The 17,449-nt window shown below is 43.8% G+C and overlaps 1 protein-coding gene across 7 annotated transcripts in view; it reads left to right on the forward strand.

Annotated features, from left to right (window-relative positions):
• C1QTNF7 (C1q and TNF related 7) overlaps positions 1-17,449 on the forward strand; it is a 105,175-nt gene that overhangs the window by 71,134 nt on the left and 16,592 nt on the right. For 2 of the 7 annotated variants that reach the window (XM_030191196.1, XM_030191197.1), the window contains exons 2-3: positions 680-769; positions 2,089-2,334. In XM_030191196.1, the coding sequence (XP_030047056.1) occupies positions 751-769; positions 2,089-2,334 (265 nt within the window). In that variant the 5' untranslated portion in view covers positions 680-750. Of the gene's footprint in view, positions 1-548; positions 632-666; positions 770-2,088; positions 2,335-17,449 lie in introns of those variants that run through there. The other 5 variants (XM_030191201.1, XM_030191200.1, XM_030191198.1 and 2 more) reach the window with 4 other exon arrangements.

A 17,449-nucleotide genomic window follows, 5' to 3' on the forward strand; every position in this document is an offset into this window, starting at 1 on the left:
AATGGTGAAAATTTCAACTTAGAAGCAGGACAGACTGTCAATTGGATATTGTGGTGTATGCCTTACAGTGCCCATGTGAAAAACTCTACATAGGTAAAACCATTAGGAGGTTAAGTATTAGATTGAGTGAGCATCGTTCCTGTATTCACAATCAGAGAATGACAGCCCCACTAGTGGCACATTCTGTACAATTTAAACATAATTTTGATGACATTCAGTGTTGGGTAATAGAACAAATACCGCCCTTGATACGAGGTGGTGACAGAGGCAAGTCTTTAAAACGCAGTGAACAACACTGGATACACAGACTCGGATCTCTGGAACCAGAGCGTTTGAATGTAGCAGTGGAGTGGGCCGCTTTTCTTTAATCAGTTTTTCTTATTTTTTCTTTTTTTCCTTTTTCTTGGTTCTTCTTTTTGATGTTTGATACAACACGTGGTGAGCTTGATTGTGAATGGCTGTTTGGATAGAATAGGTGTTTTGATTGGTTATTAGCAGGATGTCGAGTGGTTACCAATTGGTAGTTGAGCAGATATATTCAGGGTCAGCGGTGACGCATTATGATGAACCCGGAAAGAAAATGGTGGACTTTAAAGGGAAGTGTTGAGTAAGCCATGCTGGATACCAAACGGTATAATATATTGGGTTGTAATGTCTTACTGTCTGTTTTGATTTCCAGCACTATATCCCTGAAGAAGCCTGAGGGTGAAGTGGGCCCCATTGGGTACAGATAAGTGCGCTGCATGTTTAATGTGTTTTATACATAAAGGTAATGGTAAATAATGAAAATAGCTTTTGGCTGAATACATTTAATAAACTTGGAGGAGAGGGTTTTTTGCCAATGATAGATTGAGGTCTAGTGGGAACAGCCCCAGGAGAGCTTTTACACAGCAAAAAAGGAGCGTTCCACAGACTGGTTCGCTAGGGTGCTGTTTTAGCACGGACCTCTGAGGCTTTTTCTTTTTCTTTCCATATGAGCTGTTTGGTATTATGTGGATTATCCACTTAAGGTTGATGGTTTTGTAAGTATTTATGTGGATTGAGGGTCAATGGTGTTAAAACATTCAAAGTGAACATTAGCTGCATGTAAATAAGTACCCACATACTTAGTGCCTACTGCACATGTGAAAATGTATATATAGATCTGAACATCGAATCTATATGCTTTGTTCTTTTGATTTTTCTCTGTTCTTAAGGTGGCCTGTTTTTGCCAAGGCCAGGTCTAGTGAATGCAGAAAGGTAAATTTAGCTGCATTGAGGGGAACAATCTTCACTCCAGTAGATCCAGTCCTTACTAGCTTAGCTAGCTTCCTTTCAAAATGCTTTTTGTTGTGGGCAGGATTCAGCAATGGTGCTTTCCATGAAGACAGATGAGGAGATTATCCCTGATTTATACAAAAACGTACTATTATTCACAAAAGATGATCCAAAGAGCTAGAATTTAATTTCTCATATAGTGTCTGCAAGCTGTCAAAGACAATCAGATACAGTAGGTATTTTTTTATCCTAGAAGGGCTCACAATCTATTTGTACCTGAGACAATGGAGGGTTAGGTGACTTATCCAAGAGAGCTGCAGGGGGATTTAAAGCAGGCTCCCCTGGTTCTCGGCCTACTGCTCAAATGGACGGCTACCATATAGAAGGTTCTAGTTCAGGATCTGAGCATGGTCCCGTAGCTTATGGTAGTCATGGATAGGAAGTCTGCAAAGAACTTCTAGGAAGAACAGGAAATGTCTGTTAATATTCTTGAAGGAGCCTTTATTGATAGTCCAGGCAGTAAGGAGGAGGGGAAATACGGATGGGGGTAGTAGCCTGAAACTGTATTTATTTAATCAGGGCAGAGAGAATGATTCTACAAACACAGGGCCCTGTTTACTAAGCAGCGTTATAGGCACATTAACATTTTTAATGCGCGTTAACCATGCACGTGCCTACAATATCCCTATAGGCGCCTACATGGTTAGCGCGCTAAGTGTAGGTGCACTAAAAACACTAATGCACCTTAGTAAACAGGGCCCATAGTCTTTAAAGCAAGCAATAATTGTGCCTGTGCATTATTAGTGTTAACATATAATGTATTTCTTCCAGAGTCAAGAATGTTGATCTTACTCTATATTGCAAGCTTCACCTTTTATACAAGTGGACAACCACTGAACAACAAGCTGAAGGGGGAAAAAACCTTTCCAACGTATATTTGTAGCATCCCAGGTTTGCCAGGCCCAGCGGGTCCTCCAGGAGCTAACGGATCACCTGGACCTCATGGAAGAATTGGTCTCCCAGGAAGAGATGGCAGAGATGGCAGGAAAGGAGAAAAAGGAGAAAAAGGGAATGCAGGTACTAAAAATTAAGGCTACAACAACAGTAAAAACAAGCATCAATGGCATTTGTTAATACGCTTGCTAATATCTTTCTATCCTGAGTATAATAAGAATCAAACTGATATTCAAAAGAAGTTATATGTTCACTGGCAGCTGTTCAAAGTATAACTTCTCTATTCAGGTATTTTTAAAAATTATGCAGCACATCAGGCCAAAAACCTGACTGAACAACCTAATACTATCCATATAGGGGGGGTTCTATAAAAAGGGGAGAAAATAATCATTGCTGATTCTAGGAAGGTTGAATGTTTTTGTTGCATTTGTCTTGTGATATGTTTGAAGTTTTACATCTGTTTGCATGGATTTTTGTGGCAATAAAAAAAGATTTAAACCTAAATGGGGACCAAATTTGGGCAATGAATACAAAATGCGCTCAGTGCTATTTTTTAAAATAAAATTTAATATATTATATATTCAGGGCCCTGTTTACTAAGGTGCGCTAGTATTTTAAGGGTGTGTTAAAAATTAGCACACGCTAAATGCTAGAGATGCCCATATATTCCTATGGGTGTCTCTAGCGTTTAGTGCGCGCTAATCATTAGCGCATGCTAAAAATGCTAGCACGCCTCTAGCGCAGCTTAGTAAACAGGGCCCTCAATAATCCAAACTGAATGACAAGAAATAAAATTTTTTAAAAACCAGGAAATATATAGATATAGATATATAAAAGAGGAAATGACAATCAAATATTAGTCCACAATAGAAGGGCCAAAAATAAGGTAAAGCAATATAGAAAAAGAGAAAACAGGGATCCTTTTACCAAGCTGCGGTAAAAGGGGGCCTGTGGTAGCATTGGCACATGTTTTTGACAAACTCTAAGGCCCCCTTTTACTGCAACAGGTAAAAGGGCGGTGTTTTGTTTTGAAAAGTAACGGCCATGCGGTAAGTGAACCACTTGCCACGCAGTCATTTCTGAGGGGGAGCCCTTACTGTCACCTATTTAGGTGCTGCCTGATTACCGCCGGGTAAGCCCCGGCAGCAGGGGCGTAGCTACGGGCGGGCCTGGATGGGCCCAGGTCCAGCCACTTTCCCTCCAGGCCCGCCCATCCAACATCCTGCTGCTGTCGCTGCCTTTTCTCCCGCGGCTCCGCCAGGTCCGGGAAGCAGCATTCAGCAGTGTTGCCTACCTGCCTTTTAAAATAATTTGTCTCCCCAGGCTCCGCTGCATTTACTTCTTTGCCTGTCGCAAAGTGCTGCCGTTTGCATGGGCAGCTCCGTTCCCCTTTGCCGTGTCCATCTGGCCGGACGCGGCAAAGGGGAGCGGAGCTGCCTGGGCGAACGGCAGCGCTTTGCAATGGGCGAAGAAGTAAATGCAGTGGAGCCTGGGGAGATGAATTATTTTTAAAGGCAGGCATGCAGGCAACGCTGCTGAACACTGCTTCCCGCCACGCTGGTGACTGGCACAGGGATGAGACTTCTCAAGCCTTGGGGGCCTCCAGAAGATTCTTCAGCTGGCAGGGCCCGGAGATCCCTGCCAGCTCAGGTATTTATCTTTACGGGAGGGGGATGGACAGAGAGGAAATATGTGGGTCATGCCCACCCAGTCCACCCCCAGGCCCACCCAAAAATTGAGGTCTGGCTACGCTACTGCCCGGCAGTACAAAAATAGAAAATATTTTTGTAGTACCAGAAATGGCGTGTGCTGGGGTTGGGAACTACTGTCGGACTCCTGCTGTAACCTGGCACTAGTTCAGAATTGGAGCACGGCAAGCCCTTTGTAAAAGGGCCCCTTAATATCATAGAGGCAACGGAGTAATAGCAAGTCAGTTAAGGATTAACCATGGGACCTGTCAAAACATTTAGAAAGCCTTCTCCATTATAAAAAAAGAAATGAATCCTGAAGTTGTTTAGAGTCGAGGGAAAGAGAACATTATCCATCATATAGTATAAAACAGAAACAAGGACATTTTTGTTTAAATGTCAATTATCCCACCCAAAACCAGGACTCAATAGTTTAAGGCCAATATGTCCCTTCTTCTGAGTTGGGTCCAAAAACTGAATCACGAGAAAGCACTGGACAATGCTCCCATAAACAGATCCCTCATATGTCCAAGGCATAATTCCAACATCATAATCCAATCAGGTTCCAGCAGAAAGGTTAGCGATAAAGTTCTTAAGGTCACTAAATCCATGGAATTCTCTAGAAGAACCATTAAATCCAAAGAGTCACTTTAAGATGACCAGCATATTAACTCTGGATGCTCCCCCAGATCAAGATTGGCAGTAATACCATAATGAAGAAGTACTGTAGATAATTAAAGATGTCATCTATATAGAAGAGTTCATTATCTTAAAGGCATCTCATAGTCAGTCCAACATGACCTCAGATCTTCCACATACAGACTCAGTTAACCAGCAGAGGGACAATGACACTGTTTATTCCACTCAAACACTCCTCCCATTCCCCTAAACCAGGGAAGATGCCGCCAGGATGTTCCCCTCCATGGGAGTATCAAACCATACTCTTTCTCAGATAGTGAACTCTCCTGAGGTCCCAGCCGGAGAGTTTCTGTGTTGCGGAGGTAAACGTCACACATCAGTGTATCCAATGTATATTCTAAGCTCTGCCCCTACCTTTGGGGGCCGCCTGCAGCCACACTGCCCTCCGTTACTGGATGGACACTGTGATTCTCAAAGACTGGCTGGACAATGTGGGGAGGGTCCTTGGGCTTGGAAGGGTAAATCTGGGGTTTTCCCTTCTCGTCCCCATCTCAGAGCCAGAAGACCTCTGATGATCGCGGAGCTCTGTCCAACGCAACATCTTGTGGCACTAATCTTGGTCCTCCAGCAGGTTTGGACACCCTTTGTCTGGATTCTCTTCAGAGGTCTGTCTGATATGGGTGACCCTACAACATAGCCCTCTGAGTTATGGAAACACACAAGCCCCTCCACCACAACAAGATGGTGTCCCTTTGGAGGGGGCTCAGTGTTATTTTATAAAAAGTGCTCAGACATGGGCGCCATTTATAGAGTAGCATGTGCTAGATGCCGACTGAAACTGCTTTTTTTAGTTTCAGCCGAAACAGAAACTGCTACCCAAACTGTCTAACCACTTTCTACTGAAACCAAAAATGCTGCTGAAACATATTGCCCGCAAAACCAAATGCGAAAGTTTGGTTGTGTGAATGTGAACCAATGAGGCCCACTGGGGATTGTCACAACTCGCAGTCTGCAGACCTCTGCTAAACCCACAGGTTATTACCCTCCAGTCCCAGGAATTACAAGCAGAGGCTGACAACTGGGAGAGCCATTTTAACAAGGACTTCTCAACAAGTCTGGCACATTTAGGTTCCCAAGTCAATGCAAATGTAGTTAAATATCCTCTAAGATAGGAATTTTGTAAGAACATGTGGAAAAAAAAATCATGATTACCAGCTTTTTATGTTTACCCAAACTGTGCACAAATACAAGAGAAAATAGCATTGAGATGCTTCCTGTTTCGTATTCGACAAGCATGATGTAGAGGTCCCTTTACTAAACCACAATAAATGTGGCCAGCTCTGCAAATAGCACGTGGATTTCCCACACTCTCCAGCCACTCTTTAGCGTTGTTCAAAAATGGATGAATTTCTATTTGTGCCATTAATGGCCACGTGCTATTTCCAAATTAGCGTGTGGCCATTACTGCATGAGTCCTTACCGCCACCTATCTAGTAGGAAGTACGGGCTCACGCGCTAATCGTGCAGTAATTGGGCAACGAGCGGCACTGGCCACAGGCTAGCTGATCACTGCAGGGCATGCCCACTCTCCACTCCCTACACTAGAAGATAATTTCTATTTTCTAGCACAGAAATCAGTATGCACTGATCTCAGAAATAACGCAGTACACCTCGGGGCCCCCCACAGTAGTGCTGATTCAGCGTGCATTACCCACACGGTAGCCCTACTGCCGCTTAGTAAAAGGGCCCCATAAATTCTTACTAAAATAGAGTAAAGGAGTCCAGACAGTGGTCTACCCTGCGGACATTATACTAGCCTGATGCACATCCTGAATAAAAAAGCACATTGATGTTACTGAATGTGAGGACTATATGCTATGAAAATTTACAATCAAGAGCAATACATTTCTCAAATTATTTTCTAATATATAAATTTCATTTCATTGCAGTGATGATCCTAGGTCAGCTGCCACCCAGGGCAGATCACCGATGGGCACCCCCCCCCCCCCCCCCCCATGTGCAGCACGACACCCCCCTGGCACAATGACCCCCCCCCCCAGGTGCATTCTTAGCTGCTGGGAGCAGCCTCACGGGGTAGAGGGAGCAGGGAACCAGTGGAGCTGACAGGAGCGCGGATGCTCTCTGCACCCCTCCAGCAGCATGCACCCTGGGCGGACTGCCCCCTCCACCCCGCCCTTGGTACGCCGCTGTTTCATTGTAATATCATTTCCCTTCTAACACTATAAGCTGACCAGTACTTGTGCTTGAAAACAGTCACTAAAGGTTCCTTTCTCATGCAATCTATCTTCTGCATGCCACAACGTGCAGGACGTCAGAAACAGAACGAAGCCTTCCGTGGGAAGGAAGAGGACCTCAGCTGGTGGGGGTTGGGGTCCCCCGCCAGCAAAGATAGCCCGCGGCGACGGCGGGGGAGGGTTTGCGGCAGGAGGGGGGGTCGAGAGGGTCATCAGCAGGGGAGTCCAGGCCCCTGTGGCCCCACGTAGCTACGCCCCTGGCTGGTGGTAGTTCTGGGTTGCCACATGGCAACCCTTTAGTAAAAGGGCCCCCTAAGTTGTCTGAGGAGTTTTTCAGGACTGATGAATGAGGAAGAGTGCTCTATTAAAACAAATAGGAGGAAATATTTTTTCACTCAACGAATAGTTAAGCTCTGGAACTCTTTGCCGGAGGATGTGATAACAGCAGTTAGTATATCTGGGTTTAACAAAACATTTGGACAAGTTCCTGGAGGAAAAGTCCATAATCTGCTATTAAGACAGACATGGGAAGCAACTGCTTACCCTAGGATTTGTAGTATGGAGTGTTGCCACAATCTGGGTTTCTGCCAGGTACTTGTGACCTGGCTTGGCCACTGTTTGGAAAACAGGATACTGGTCTAGATGGACCGCTGGTCTGACCCAGTATGGCTACTCTTATGTTCCTTTTTTTGAAATTGTATTTGATTATTTTGAATTCAATTATTTTGTATGTTGAGTATAATTGGTTCAGCAATTATTTGGGAATAACTAGAATTACTCACGTGGTGATGCTTTGAAATAGGCAAATCACTTTTTGATGTCAGTGCTTTAGACTCCTTTGTCAGACCTCCTTTTTAAAACACACACACCATTTAATCAGAAGCTAGTGTAACAGGAAAGATGTGGTCACGCATTCTCATTTCAGTCACAACCTGTGCAACCACACTTTTTTTTTAATGAGCTGCAAAGCTTTTAGTGGAGTGTGTCAGCCTTAAATACAAAATGTTACAATAATCCAGAGGTATCAAGACGAACTGTTGTAACATTGTTTGAAAGTCATGGGTCTCCGAGAATGGCTTCAGCCTTCTTAGTATCCTCAATTTGTACAATGTGTTTTTAATAATCAACTTAATCTGAAACTTAAAGGTCAATTATGAGACCAAGGGGACTCCTAAATATCATACTTCTTATTGGATATACATTTGTTGGCTAGCTGTATCAACCTTGTCAGCAATATCAGCGGTTATAATTTTGTGAATAACCACTATCTCTATTCTTTCCAAATTCAGATTTCTGTAATGACCATCCCCCTAAGGTTAATATTATTTGCCCAGGTCTGTCTTAACACGCAAAAACACTACGATATTGTCAACATAAATTACCAAGTCTATAACTACATCACACAATGGACAGATGTAGAGGTTATACAAAACTGCTAATAGGGCAGAACCCTGAAGGACATCCTCTATATTGTAGCTGGCACTGAACTATGAGTCACTATGTTGATTTATTGTATTCTGTCAGCAAATTATGAAGTGAATATGCCAAAATTTAACTAATTTCTGCAGTAATCCATAGTGGTCCACAGAGCTGAAGAAATGTCCAGAAAAGCTAGGGCCAACTACTTCCAAATGCCATTATAACTTGATCAGTGGAGGACTAGCTTAATGGTTACTGCAATGGCCTGAGGACCTGAGGAATCAAGTTTGATTTTCATTGCAGCTTCTTGTGACCTTGACAAGTCACTTAGGGGCCTTTTTACAAAGCTGAAGTAAGAATTGGCCTTAACGTGCCCTTACATGGGTCTTTCCCGCATGCTGAGCAGATATTTATTCACAATAACACTCAATAAATCTCCTAGTACCTCTTTATACACTTTAATTAAAAATTGTGTCTTACTAAGCTGCGTTAGGTGATAATGCGAGCTTAATGCAGAAAATAAAAATCAGTCTAATGCAGGATGCGCTGAAGCATCCCCATTTTAGTTTTGGCATGTGCACGCACTAACCACGCATTATTTTTTGGGAATTTATTTTGAGGCAGCATGTCAGGGGCACAGAGTTAGTGCTTCTGTGCTAACCAGTTAACACATCTACATTACTGCACACTAACTGGTTAGCACACATTTAATGGGAGCCGTTTCCGCCTCCAAAATAGGTGGCGGTAAGGACTCACTTGGTAATTTTTTTTAAATGGCTATGTGCTAATGGTAACACCGCACAGCTATAAATAAAATTAATAGGAAAAAGGTTTTTTTTTAATGTCCACAGTAAAATAGCCGTAGCGTGCAGGAAAGACCCATGTAAGGGCGTCCTAAGGCTAATTCTTACTAAAGCATTGTAAAAGGCCCCCGAAAGTTGACAAGGGTCTAGTCCAGAACTGATAACCCATGCCTCCTCGAAAAGCAAACACTGCATTCAGTGAACTTAAAGTCGGTCCACAGCACTAAGGAAATAGAACTGCTTCATTCTGAATCACTGGTGACCACAACTCCCAAAGAGACACCATTAATCCTTCATACCTTCTGAATTTTATTAGGAAAGAAAGAAAGAAAAAAACACAAAATATGTCCAATTCAGGTGATAGTACAATACAGAGAGGACATAACTGGAGAATGAAACAGGACCCTTAGGTATGGAGAAGAGCTGGCAATTGGTATTTTAAACCCCTTCAATCCTAGACTTGATAACGGAGTATTTAGCTTCTTGAGTCTATAAGTCTATAAGTTTTAGGTAAGCTTTTCTATCTCCAATTTAGACTAAAGTAGCAGAACACACATTGACCCCCCTAATTCTATAAAACTGGGCACCCAACTTTACGCTTGGGATCAGATTCTATATATGCCCCAGGATTCTATATATCGTGCCGTAATTTCCGTGCAGAAATCAAAGTATATTCTATAACAGTGCGTGTAATTTAATTGGTTAACTAGCTAATTAGCGCTCTTAATTGAATGTTAACAAGCAATTATCAGCACTAATTAGCATTAATTAAGGTTTATGCACACAGTTTGCTAAGTGTATTCTGAAACATGGTGCGCTTAAATTCAGTCACATAGTTGAAAAAGGGGCGTGGCCATGGGCAGGGCTTGGGCGTTTCTAAAATCTATGTGCTTTGTTATAGAATACACCCACTCTGTGCCTAATTTAGGCATCGGGATTTATGCCAAGTAAAACATGGCGTAAATGGCCACGACTAAATTTGATCGCATGGAGAGGCACTCGGCATATTCTGTATATACCGTGTGGAAATTTAAGCCTATTCTATAAAATATAGGCATGCTTTAGAGAATATGCCTAGGTGTATTTTTTTCTGCATGAAATTTTCAGCCCAGAAAAATACGCACTTAGGGGCCCTTTTACTAAGGTGCATAGGTGCCTACGCGTGTTCAACACACATCAAATTGGAACTACCACCCGGCTACTGTGTGTCCCGGGCAGTAATTCCATTTTTGACCTGCGTCCAAAACATGTGGTAGAAACTTTCTACCGCATGGCGCTTACCCAGCGATAATCGGCAGTGTACGCACACTAACGTCTACCGCCCAGTTAATGCATGAGACCTTACCGCTAAGTCGATGGGTGGTGGTAAGGTCTCAGGCTGAAAATGGACACACACTGGTTTTAGTTTTGCTGCACATCCATTTTCAGCCTCAAAAAAAGGCGTTTTTTGCAGGCACACTGAAAAATGGACCAACTTGCGCCCACTGCATAGGCCATTTTTCAGTGCACCTTAGTAAAAGGTTTCCTTAGTGCTTTTCTATAAATCTCGTCTTAAGTTAGGTACAGTTTATAGAACACACATAGCACCCATTCCCATAACTAAAATTTAGACGCGACCATTCAAGTCAACTAAAACCTGGTGGTCAGGAGAAGGGCAAGAGAAGGGAGTTGGAAAAACCTGTCCCAGAGAGCCAGGATGAGGGAAGGAGTTCTGAACCTGCCCAATCAAGCAAATGGAGAGCAGCTGAGCAATGGGTGGAGGAACCTATGGACTGGCAAGGAGAAGAAAAGGGGGAGGAACTAGAGCAAGAGGAGCAGATGGAGATTGCTGCTCTGACTAAACTGGAAGGATAGGAGGTGAAACAGGAGAGGGCTGCTTGGGAGGAGAGCCTGGTAGAAGAAGGGGAAAGGTGGCTATCCCACAAGTGGAGCTGAGAGAACCGGTTTACCATGGAAGGGTCATGCGGGTGGTGGTCAGGGTATAGTGCTGGCCTGGTTCAGGAGGGACCCTTGCACTCTCCCTAGGTTGATTTCTTTTCAAAGGGAGAGAGGAGGAGTGGTGGTTTTCAGCATAACTGCTATACATGAACTGCTGGGGAGGGTTTGAACCCTTTCTAGAGCTACCGTGTTTGGAGAATTACTTTGCATACCCGCTATACATGAACTGCTGGGAGTTTTAGCCCTTTTTGAGCTACTTTGTTTGAAGAATTGCTTTGCATAACTGCTTTATATGAACTGCTGAGATTTTGGAACCTTTTGGGTTTTTTATGTTTTGTTTTGAATACTATGCTATTGAACTGCTATGCTTCTTGAGAAATGCTGTGGTGGGAACTACCTTTGGAGGAGCAGTTGACACAAAGGGATTACAATAAAGTATAATGATCAGACCTTGTGGATTGCCGTGTGCTCTTTAGCAGTGGATTACAGCACATAGCTCAGCTAAAGGGCTGAGGGACTCAAGAGTCTCCCGGTGCAGGAGACTTTTCCAAGAGTCTCCCGGTGGTGGAGGCCTTACACTAGATTTAGGTGCCGATTATAGAATACACTTAGTTGATATTTCAGCGCCTAAATCTATGTGCAACCATTTACACCAATGAAAAGGTGGCGCAAATCCCAGCATGTAGATTTAGGTGCACTGGGCCATATTCTATAACTAGGCATGTGAATTTCAGAACACCATGAAATGCCCATTTCCTTGCCATGCCCCTTTTTGCCTGGATGCTTTAGACGTTTGGCGCACATCATTACAGAATACGCTTAGCGAGTTGTGCACTGAAATTCTAATCAGTGCCAATTACTGCTCATTATTGCTTGTTAAGTGCTGTTATCAGCGCTCATTAGCTTGTTAAGTTACGCACATTGTTATAGAATCCACGCGGCCAGGGCCGTGTCAACACGGTAAGCGAGGTAAGCATGGCAAGGGGGCGCTTCCCTCTGGGGGGCGCCGCCGCACCATGCTCACCTCGTTCGCCCTCCCCCCAACATCCCTTTTCTTTTTTTTTCCTTTTTAAATGTACCTCCGTAGCGGTTCCGGCAGCGTCAGTGAAGGAGGCGGCGCTCCCGTCGCTATTTCTGTGTAGAGATGCCACTGTTGGGGGGGGTAGGTTCAGGGGTATATTTGGGGAGGGCGTGAGGAGAGGGGAGGGGAGCCACTTCAGTTGTTACTACACTGGCCCTTTTAACCAATGCTCTCAGGGAGCAGAACGATGCAGTTTGCAAGGCTTATCATCCTGTATCACAGGAGTCACTAACCCAGTACTTCCCAATCTTTTTCTGTTTGTGACCCCATGATTGTGGTCAAATAAGATTGGCACCCCCTACTCCACCCCCAGATGTGTCGAATGATGATGTGCCTATGCAGAGCCCACCTAGGTCACAACCCCAGATGTGGGTATTGTGACCCTATTTGGGGACCTGACCCACAGTTTGGGAAGTTCTGCACTGTGCTGCTGTATTAGTACATAAGTACATAAGTACATAAGTAGTGCCATACTGGGAAAGACCAAAGGTCCATCTAGCCCAGCATCCTGTCACCGACAGTGGCCAATCCAGGTCAAGGGCACCTGGCACGCTCCCCAAACGTAAAAACATTCCAGACAAGTTATACCTAAAAATGCGGAATTTTTCCAAGTCCATTTAATAGCGGTCTATGGACTTGTCCTTTAGGAATCTATCTAACCCCTTTTTAAACTCCGTCAAGCTAACCGCCCGTACCACGTTCTCCGGCAACGAATTCCAGAGTCTAATTACACGTTGGGTGAAGAAAAATTTTCTCCGATTCGTTTTAAATTTACCACACTGTAGCTTCAACTCATGCCCTCTAGTCCTAGTATTTTTGGATAGCGTGAACAGTCGCTTCACATCCACCCGATCCATTCCACTCATTATTTTATACACTTCTATCATATCTCCCCTCAGCCATCTCTTCTCCAAGCTGAAAAGCCCTAGCCTTCTCAACCTCTCTTCATAGGAAAGTCGTCCCATCCCCACTATCATTTTCGTCGCCCTTCGCTGTACCTTTTCCAATTCTACTATATCTTTTTTGAGATACGGAGACCAGTACTGAACACAATACTCCAGGTGCGGTCTGTATTACCACAGATTAGTGACTCCTGTAGTAAACTAAGTTGCAGTAAAAGGTCAACTTTTATCGCAGGTTAGTTAACTCCCCCCCCCCCCCTTTAGTTTTATAAAATGTAAAAAGAGGTGGTGATTTTCCAGCTAATGAGGGGTTCTTTGCAGTTACAAAAAAATCTGTGCTTACTTATAGTGCAGGTAATATTGCAAGGTATCTTTTCCAGCTAAATCAAATACATTGATTTCCACAGCTGAGGAATGATCAAAACAGAAATAGCATAAAACCAGAATGGAGGATCTAAAATAGGCAAGATGAGGAACAGCAGAGTACTAGGAGAAAAAGTGTTTTCAGATGTTTATCCAATAGATACCTTTCTTTTTTTTTTTTTTTGCATAGGGAGTATTCTATCAGCATTTATACATTAAAACATAAAATCAGAAGCCCTAATTATAAATCACTGTGATTCTCTCCAGTTGTTCTTTGATATAAAAATGGATGATAATCTCTTAGGCTTGGAACAGTGGCTGCCAGTGGAGCAGTGAAATTTAAGGGGTAAATATTTTCCTGGCGACAGTCAACCGATTTATTTGGCCACTGCTGACATTATGCCCAGATATTCAATGCCAGGCCATGTCAGTGCACCAGCATTGAATAGTCAGTTGTATAGGCAGGGCCGGTCTTAGGCAGAGGCGACCAAGGCGACCGCATAGGGCCTTGCGCCTAAGGGGGCCCCGCACGGCACGCCTAAGGGGGCCCCGCGCAGCGCCTCAACTCTCCCTCGCTCGTGCCTCCGCTCCGACCTCCGCCGCTGCTCGCCTTAGTCGCCTGAGATGATCCCCATTCCCGCGGCTCGGCCACTCCGTTCCTGCCACCACCGGCGCAGCATCCACCCCCGGCTTGGGCCCGCTACTAATTGTAGTGGACTTGAACTGAATAATTTCTGGGGAGGGGAGGTTTCATGATAGCATTGTGCTTATTATTTCAATCAGGTTTTTTTTGTACAAGTTTAGCTTCATTTGTCTTTATTTGAAATTTCGTAAATAAAAAAATGTTCTAAAAATGGAATAATCTTATCAATGGGGTGGAGCTAGGGTGGGGGCCCCACCAAATTGGTCTGCATAGGGCCCCGCACTTGTTAAGACCGGCCCTGTGTATAGGGCAACTATCCCTTATGCTGTTAAGTGCAATATTCAGCATATAACCGTTTGAGTGAAATCAGACAAAAATAGGACTGAGTTTTATGCTGTCTGATTTGTCCAGTTAACTTAGGTGGATAAGTGCTAAATATTGGCATTTTATTGCATAAGTGTTCACTATGCCCACGAACTGTCCACAAAATATCTGGCTACAGCTTTAGTGTAGATATGCATAAGAGTATAAGAATAACCATACTGGGTCAGACTAATGGTCCATTTAGCCCAGTATCCTGCTTCCAACAGTGGCCAATCCAGGTCACAAGTACCTGGCAGAAACTCAATTAGTAGCAACATTCCATGCTACCAAGCCCGGAGCAAGCAGTGGCTTCCCCCATGTCCATCCCAATAACAGACTATGGACTTTTCCTCCAGGAGTTTGTCAAAACCTTTTTTAAACCTACGTATCCTGACCGCTGTTATGACATCCACTGGCAACAAGTTCCAGAGCTTAACTATTTATTGAGTGAAAAAATATTTCCTTCTGTTTGTTTTGAAAGTATTTCCATGCAACTTCCTTGAGTGTCCCCCTAGCCTTTGTACATTTGGAACGAGTAAAAAATTGATTCACTTCTACTTGTTCTACACCACTCAGGATTTTATAGACCTCAATCATATCTCCTCTCATCTGTCTCTTTTCCAAGCTGAAGAGACCTAACCTCTTTAGCCTTTCATCATATAAAAGGAGTTCCATCCCCTTTATCATTTTGGTCGCTCTTCTTTGAACCTTTTCTAATTCCATTATATCTTTTTTGAGATATAACCGGCTTAATGTCACTGAATATTAGCGGATAGCCCATCACAAGCGATTTAACTGGCCAGGAGCCTCTCCTATCCATTTAAATTGCTTTGAATATTGACCCCCCCCCCCCCTAAGTTATGTCTTGTTTTTATTGCTATTTGATTAGAGGGGTCACAATATTTAAAAGAATATTTGTTATGAGCCATCAAGATTATAGTAACATAGTAACATAGTAGATGACGGCAGAAAAAGACCTGCACGGTCCATCCAGTCTGCCCAACAAGATAAACTCACATGTGCTACTTTTTGTGCATACCTTACCTTGATTTGTACCTGCCCAGCACTATCCCCGCCTCCCAACCACCAGCCCCGCCTCCCACCACCGGTTCTGGCACAGACCGTATAAGTCTGCCCAGCACCATCTCTGTCTCCCGCCACCGACTTTGCCACCCAATCTCGTCTAAGCTCTTTAGGATCCATTCCTTCTGAGCAGGATTCCTTTATGTTTATCCCACGCATGTTTGAATTCCGTTACCGTTTTCGTTTCCACCACCTCCCGCAGGAGGGCATTCCAAGCATCCACTACTCTCTCCGTGAAAAAATACTTCCTGACATTTTTCTTGAGTCTGCCCCCCTTTAATCTCATTTCATGTCCTCTCGTTCTACTGCCTTCGCATCTCCAGAAAAGGTTAGTTTGCAGATTAATACCTTTCAAATATTTGAACGTCTATATCATATCACCCCTGTTTCTCCTTTCCTCCAGAGTATACATGTTCAGGTCCGCAAGTCTCTCCTCATACGTCTTGTAACGCAAATCCCATACCATTCTCGTAGCTTTTCTTTGCACCGCTTCAATTCTTTTTACATCCTTAACAAGATACGGCCTCCAGAACTGAACACAATACTCCAGGTGGGGCCTCACCAATGACTTGTACAGGGGCATCAACGCCCCCTTTCTTCTGCTGGTCACACCTCTCTCTATACAGCCTAACAACCTTCTCGCTACGGCCACCGCCTTGTCACACTGTTTCGTCGCCTTTAAATCCTCAGATACTATCACCCCAAGATCCCTCTCCCCATCCGTACCTATCAGACTCTCCCCGCCTAACACATATGTCTCCCGTGGATTTCTACTCCCTAAGTGCATCACTTTGCATTTCTTCTCATTGAATTTTAATTGCCAAACCTTAGACCATTCTTCTAGCTTCCGTAGGTCCTTTTTCATGTTTTCCACTCCCTCCGGGGTGTCCACTCTGTTACAGATCTTAGTATCATCCGCAAATAGACAAACTTTACCTTCTAACTCTTCGGCAATGTCACTCACAAATATATTGAACAGAATCAGCCCCAGCACCGATCCTTGAGGCACTCCACTACTCACCTTTCGCTCCTCTGAGCGAATTCCATTCACCACTTCGTGTCCTATCTTCAGCCCATCCAGTTTATTTAAGAGCCTCCTGTGGGGAACCGTGTCAAAAGCTTTGCTGAAATCTAAGTAGATTACGTCCATATGCTCTTCATAATAGGAACTATTAAGAGTCCCTGATCAAATCAAATTTAAATCAACCGAGTTACAAGCATTTTGCTTTTATGAACAGTTTAAGAAACAGTTGAAGACCTGGTTTTTAAAGGCCATTTTGAAATAAATCTTGGGTAGGTTTTCAGGTGGGGATGGAAATTTAAATATGAACAAAAATAGCTTTTCATTTTTTTGTAACTCGCCTCAAGCTTTGTCTGGTGAGCCATGTAATCAAATAATGTAAAGTACAGTAAGCCTAAGAGAAAGAGAGCCACCACTTGCATGGAAGCTTGTGAATGTGGCTGGAAGTTTGCTGTCATGTGTTACTCTGTGTCTCTCATGGCGGCATGGCATATGCTCTTTTCTGTTTTTACTGTGTGTCCATCAAAGTATGAGGTCATATTTGTAGCATGCCCATTGCTTGTATTGTGTGTGTCTCTCTTTTCTGTGTATTTTGTTGTAGTCTGTATTATATGTTTTGAGCTGGGTTCAGTCTTGCATTTTCAGTGTAGAGTTAGGACTGGATGGACCCTGGGCAAAAAAATTAAGGGGCCCTTTTACTAAGCCGCGTATGCACGTACACACGTCCTACATGCATCAATTTTGAACTACCACCCAGCTACAGTGTGGCCCAGCAGTAATTTAATTTTTGACATGCGTCCGCTATGTGCACCAGAAAATATTTTTTATTTTCTGGCGCAAAGCGCTAACCGGGCATTAATCGGCATTGCATGCATGCTGATGATTACTGCCCGGTCAATGGGTGGTGGTAAGGTCTGAGGCCCAAAATGGATGCGCACCAATTTTTGTTTTGCCGCATGTCCATTTTCGGCCAAAAAAAGGGCCTTTTTGCAGGAGTGCTGAAAAATGGACCTGCACGTACCCAATACACGCATCTACAC

Source organism: Microcaecilia unicolor, chromosome 2 (genome assembly GCF_901765095.1).
Source record: "Microcaecilia unicolor chromosome 2, aMicUni1.1, whole genome shotgun sequence".
NCBI classification, from domain to species: domain Eukaryota; kingdom Metazoa; phylum Chordata; class Amphibia; order Gymnophiona; family Siphonopidae; genus Microcaecilia; species Microcaecilia unicolor.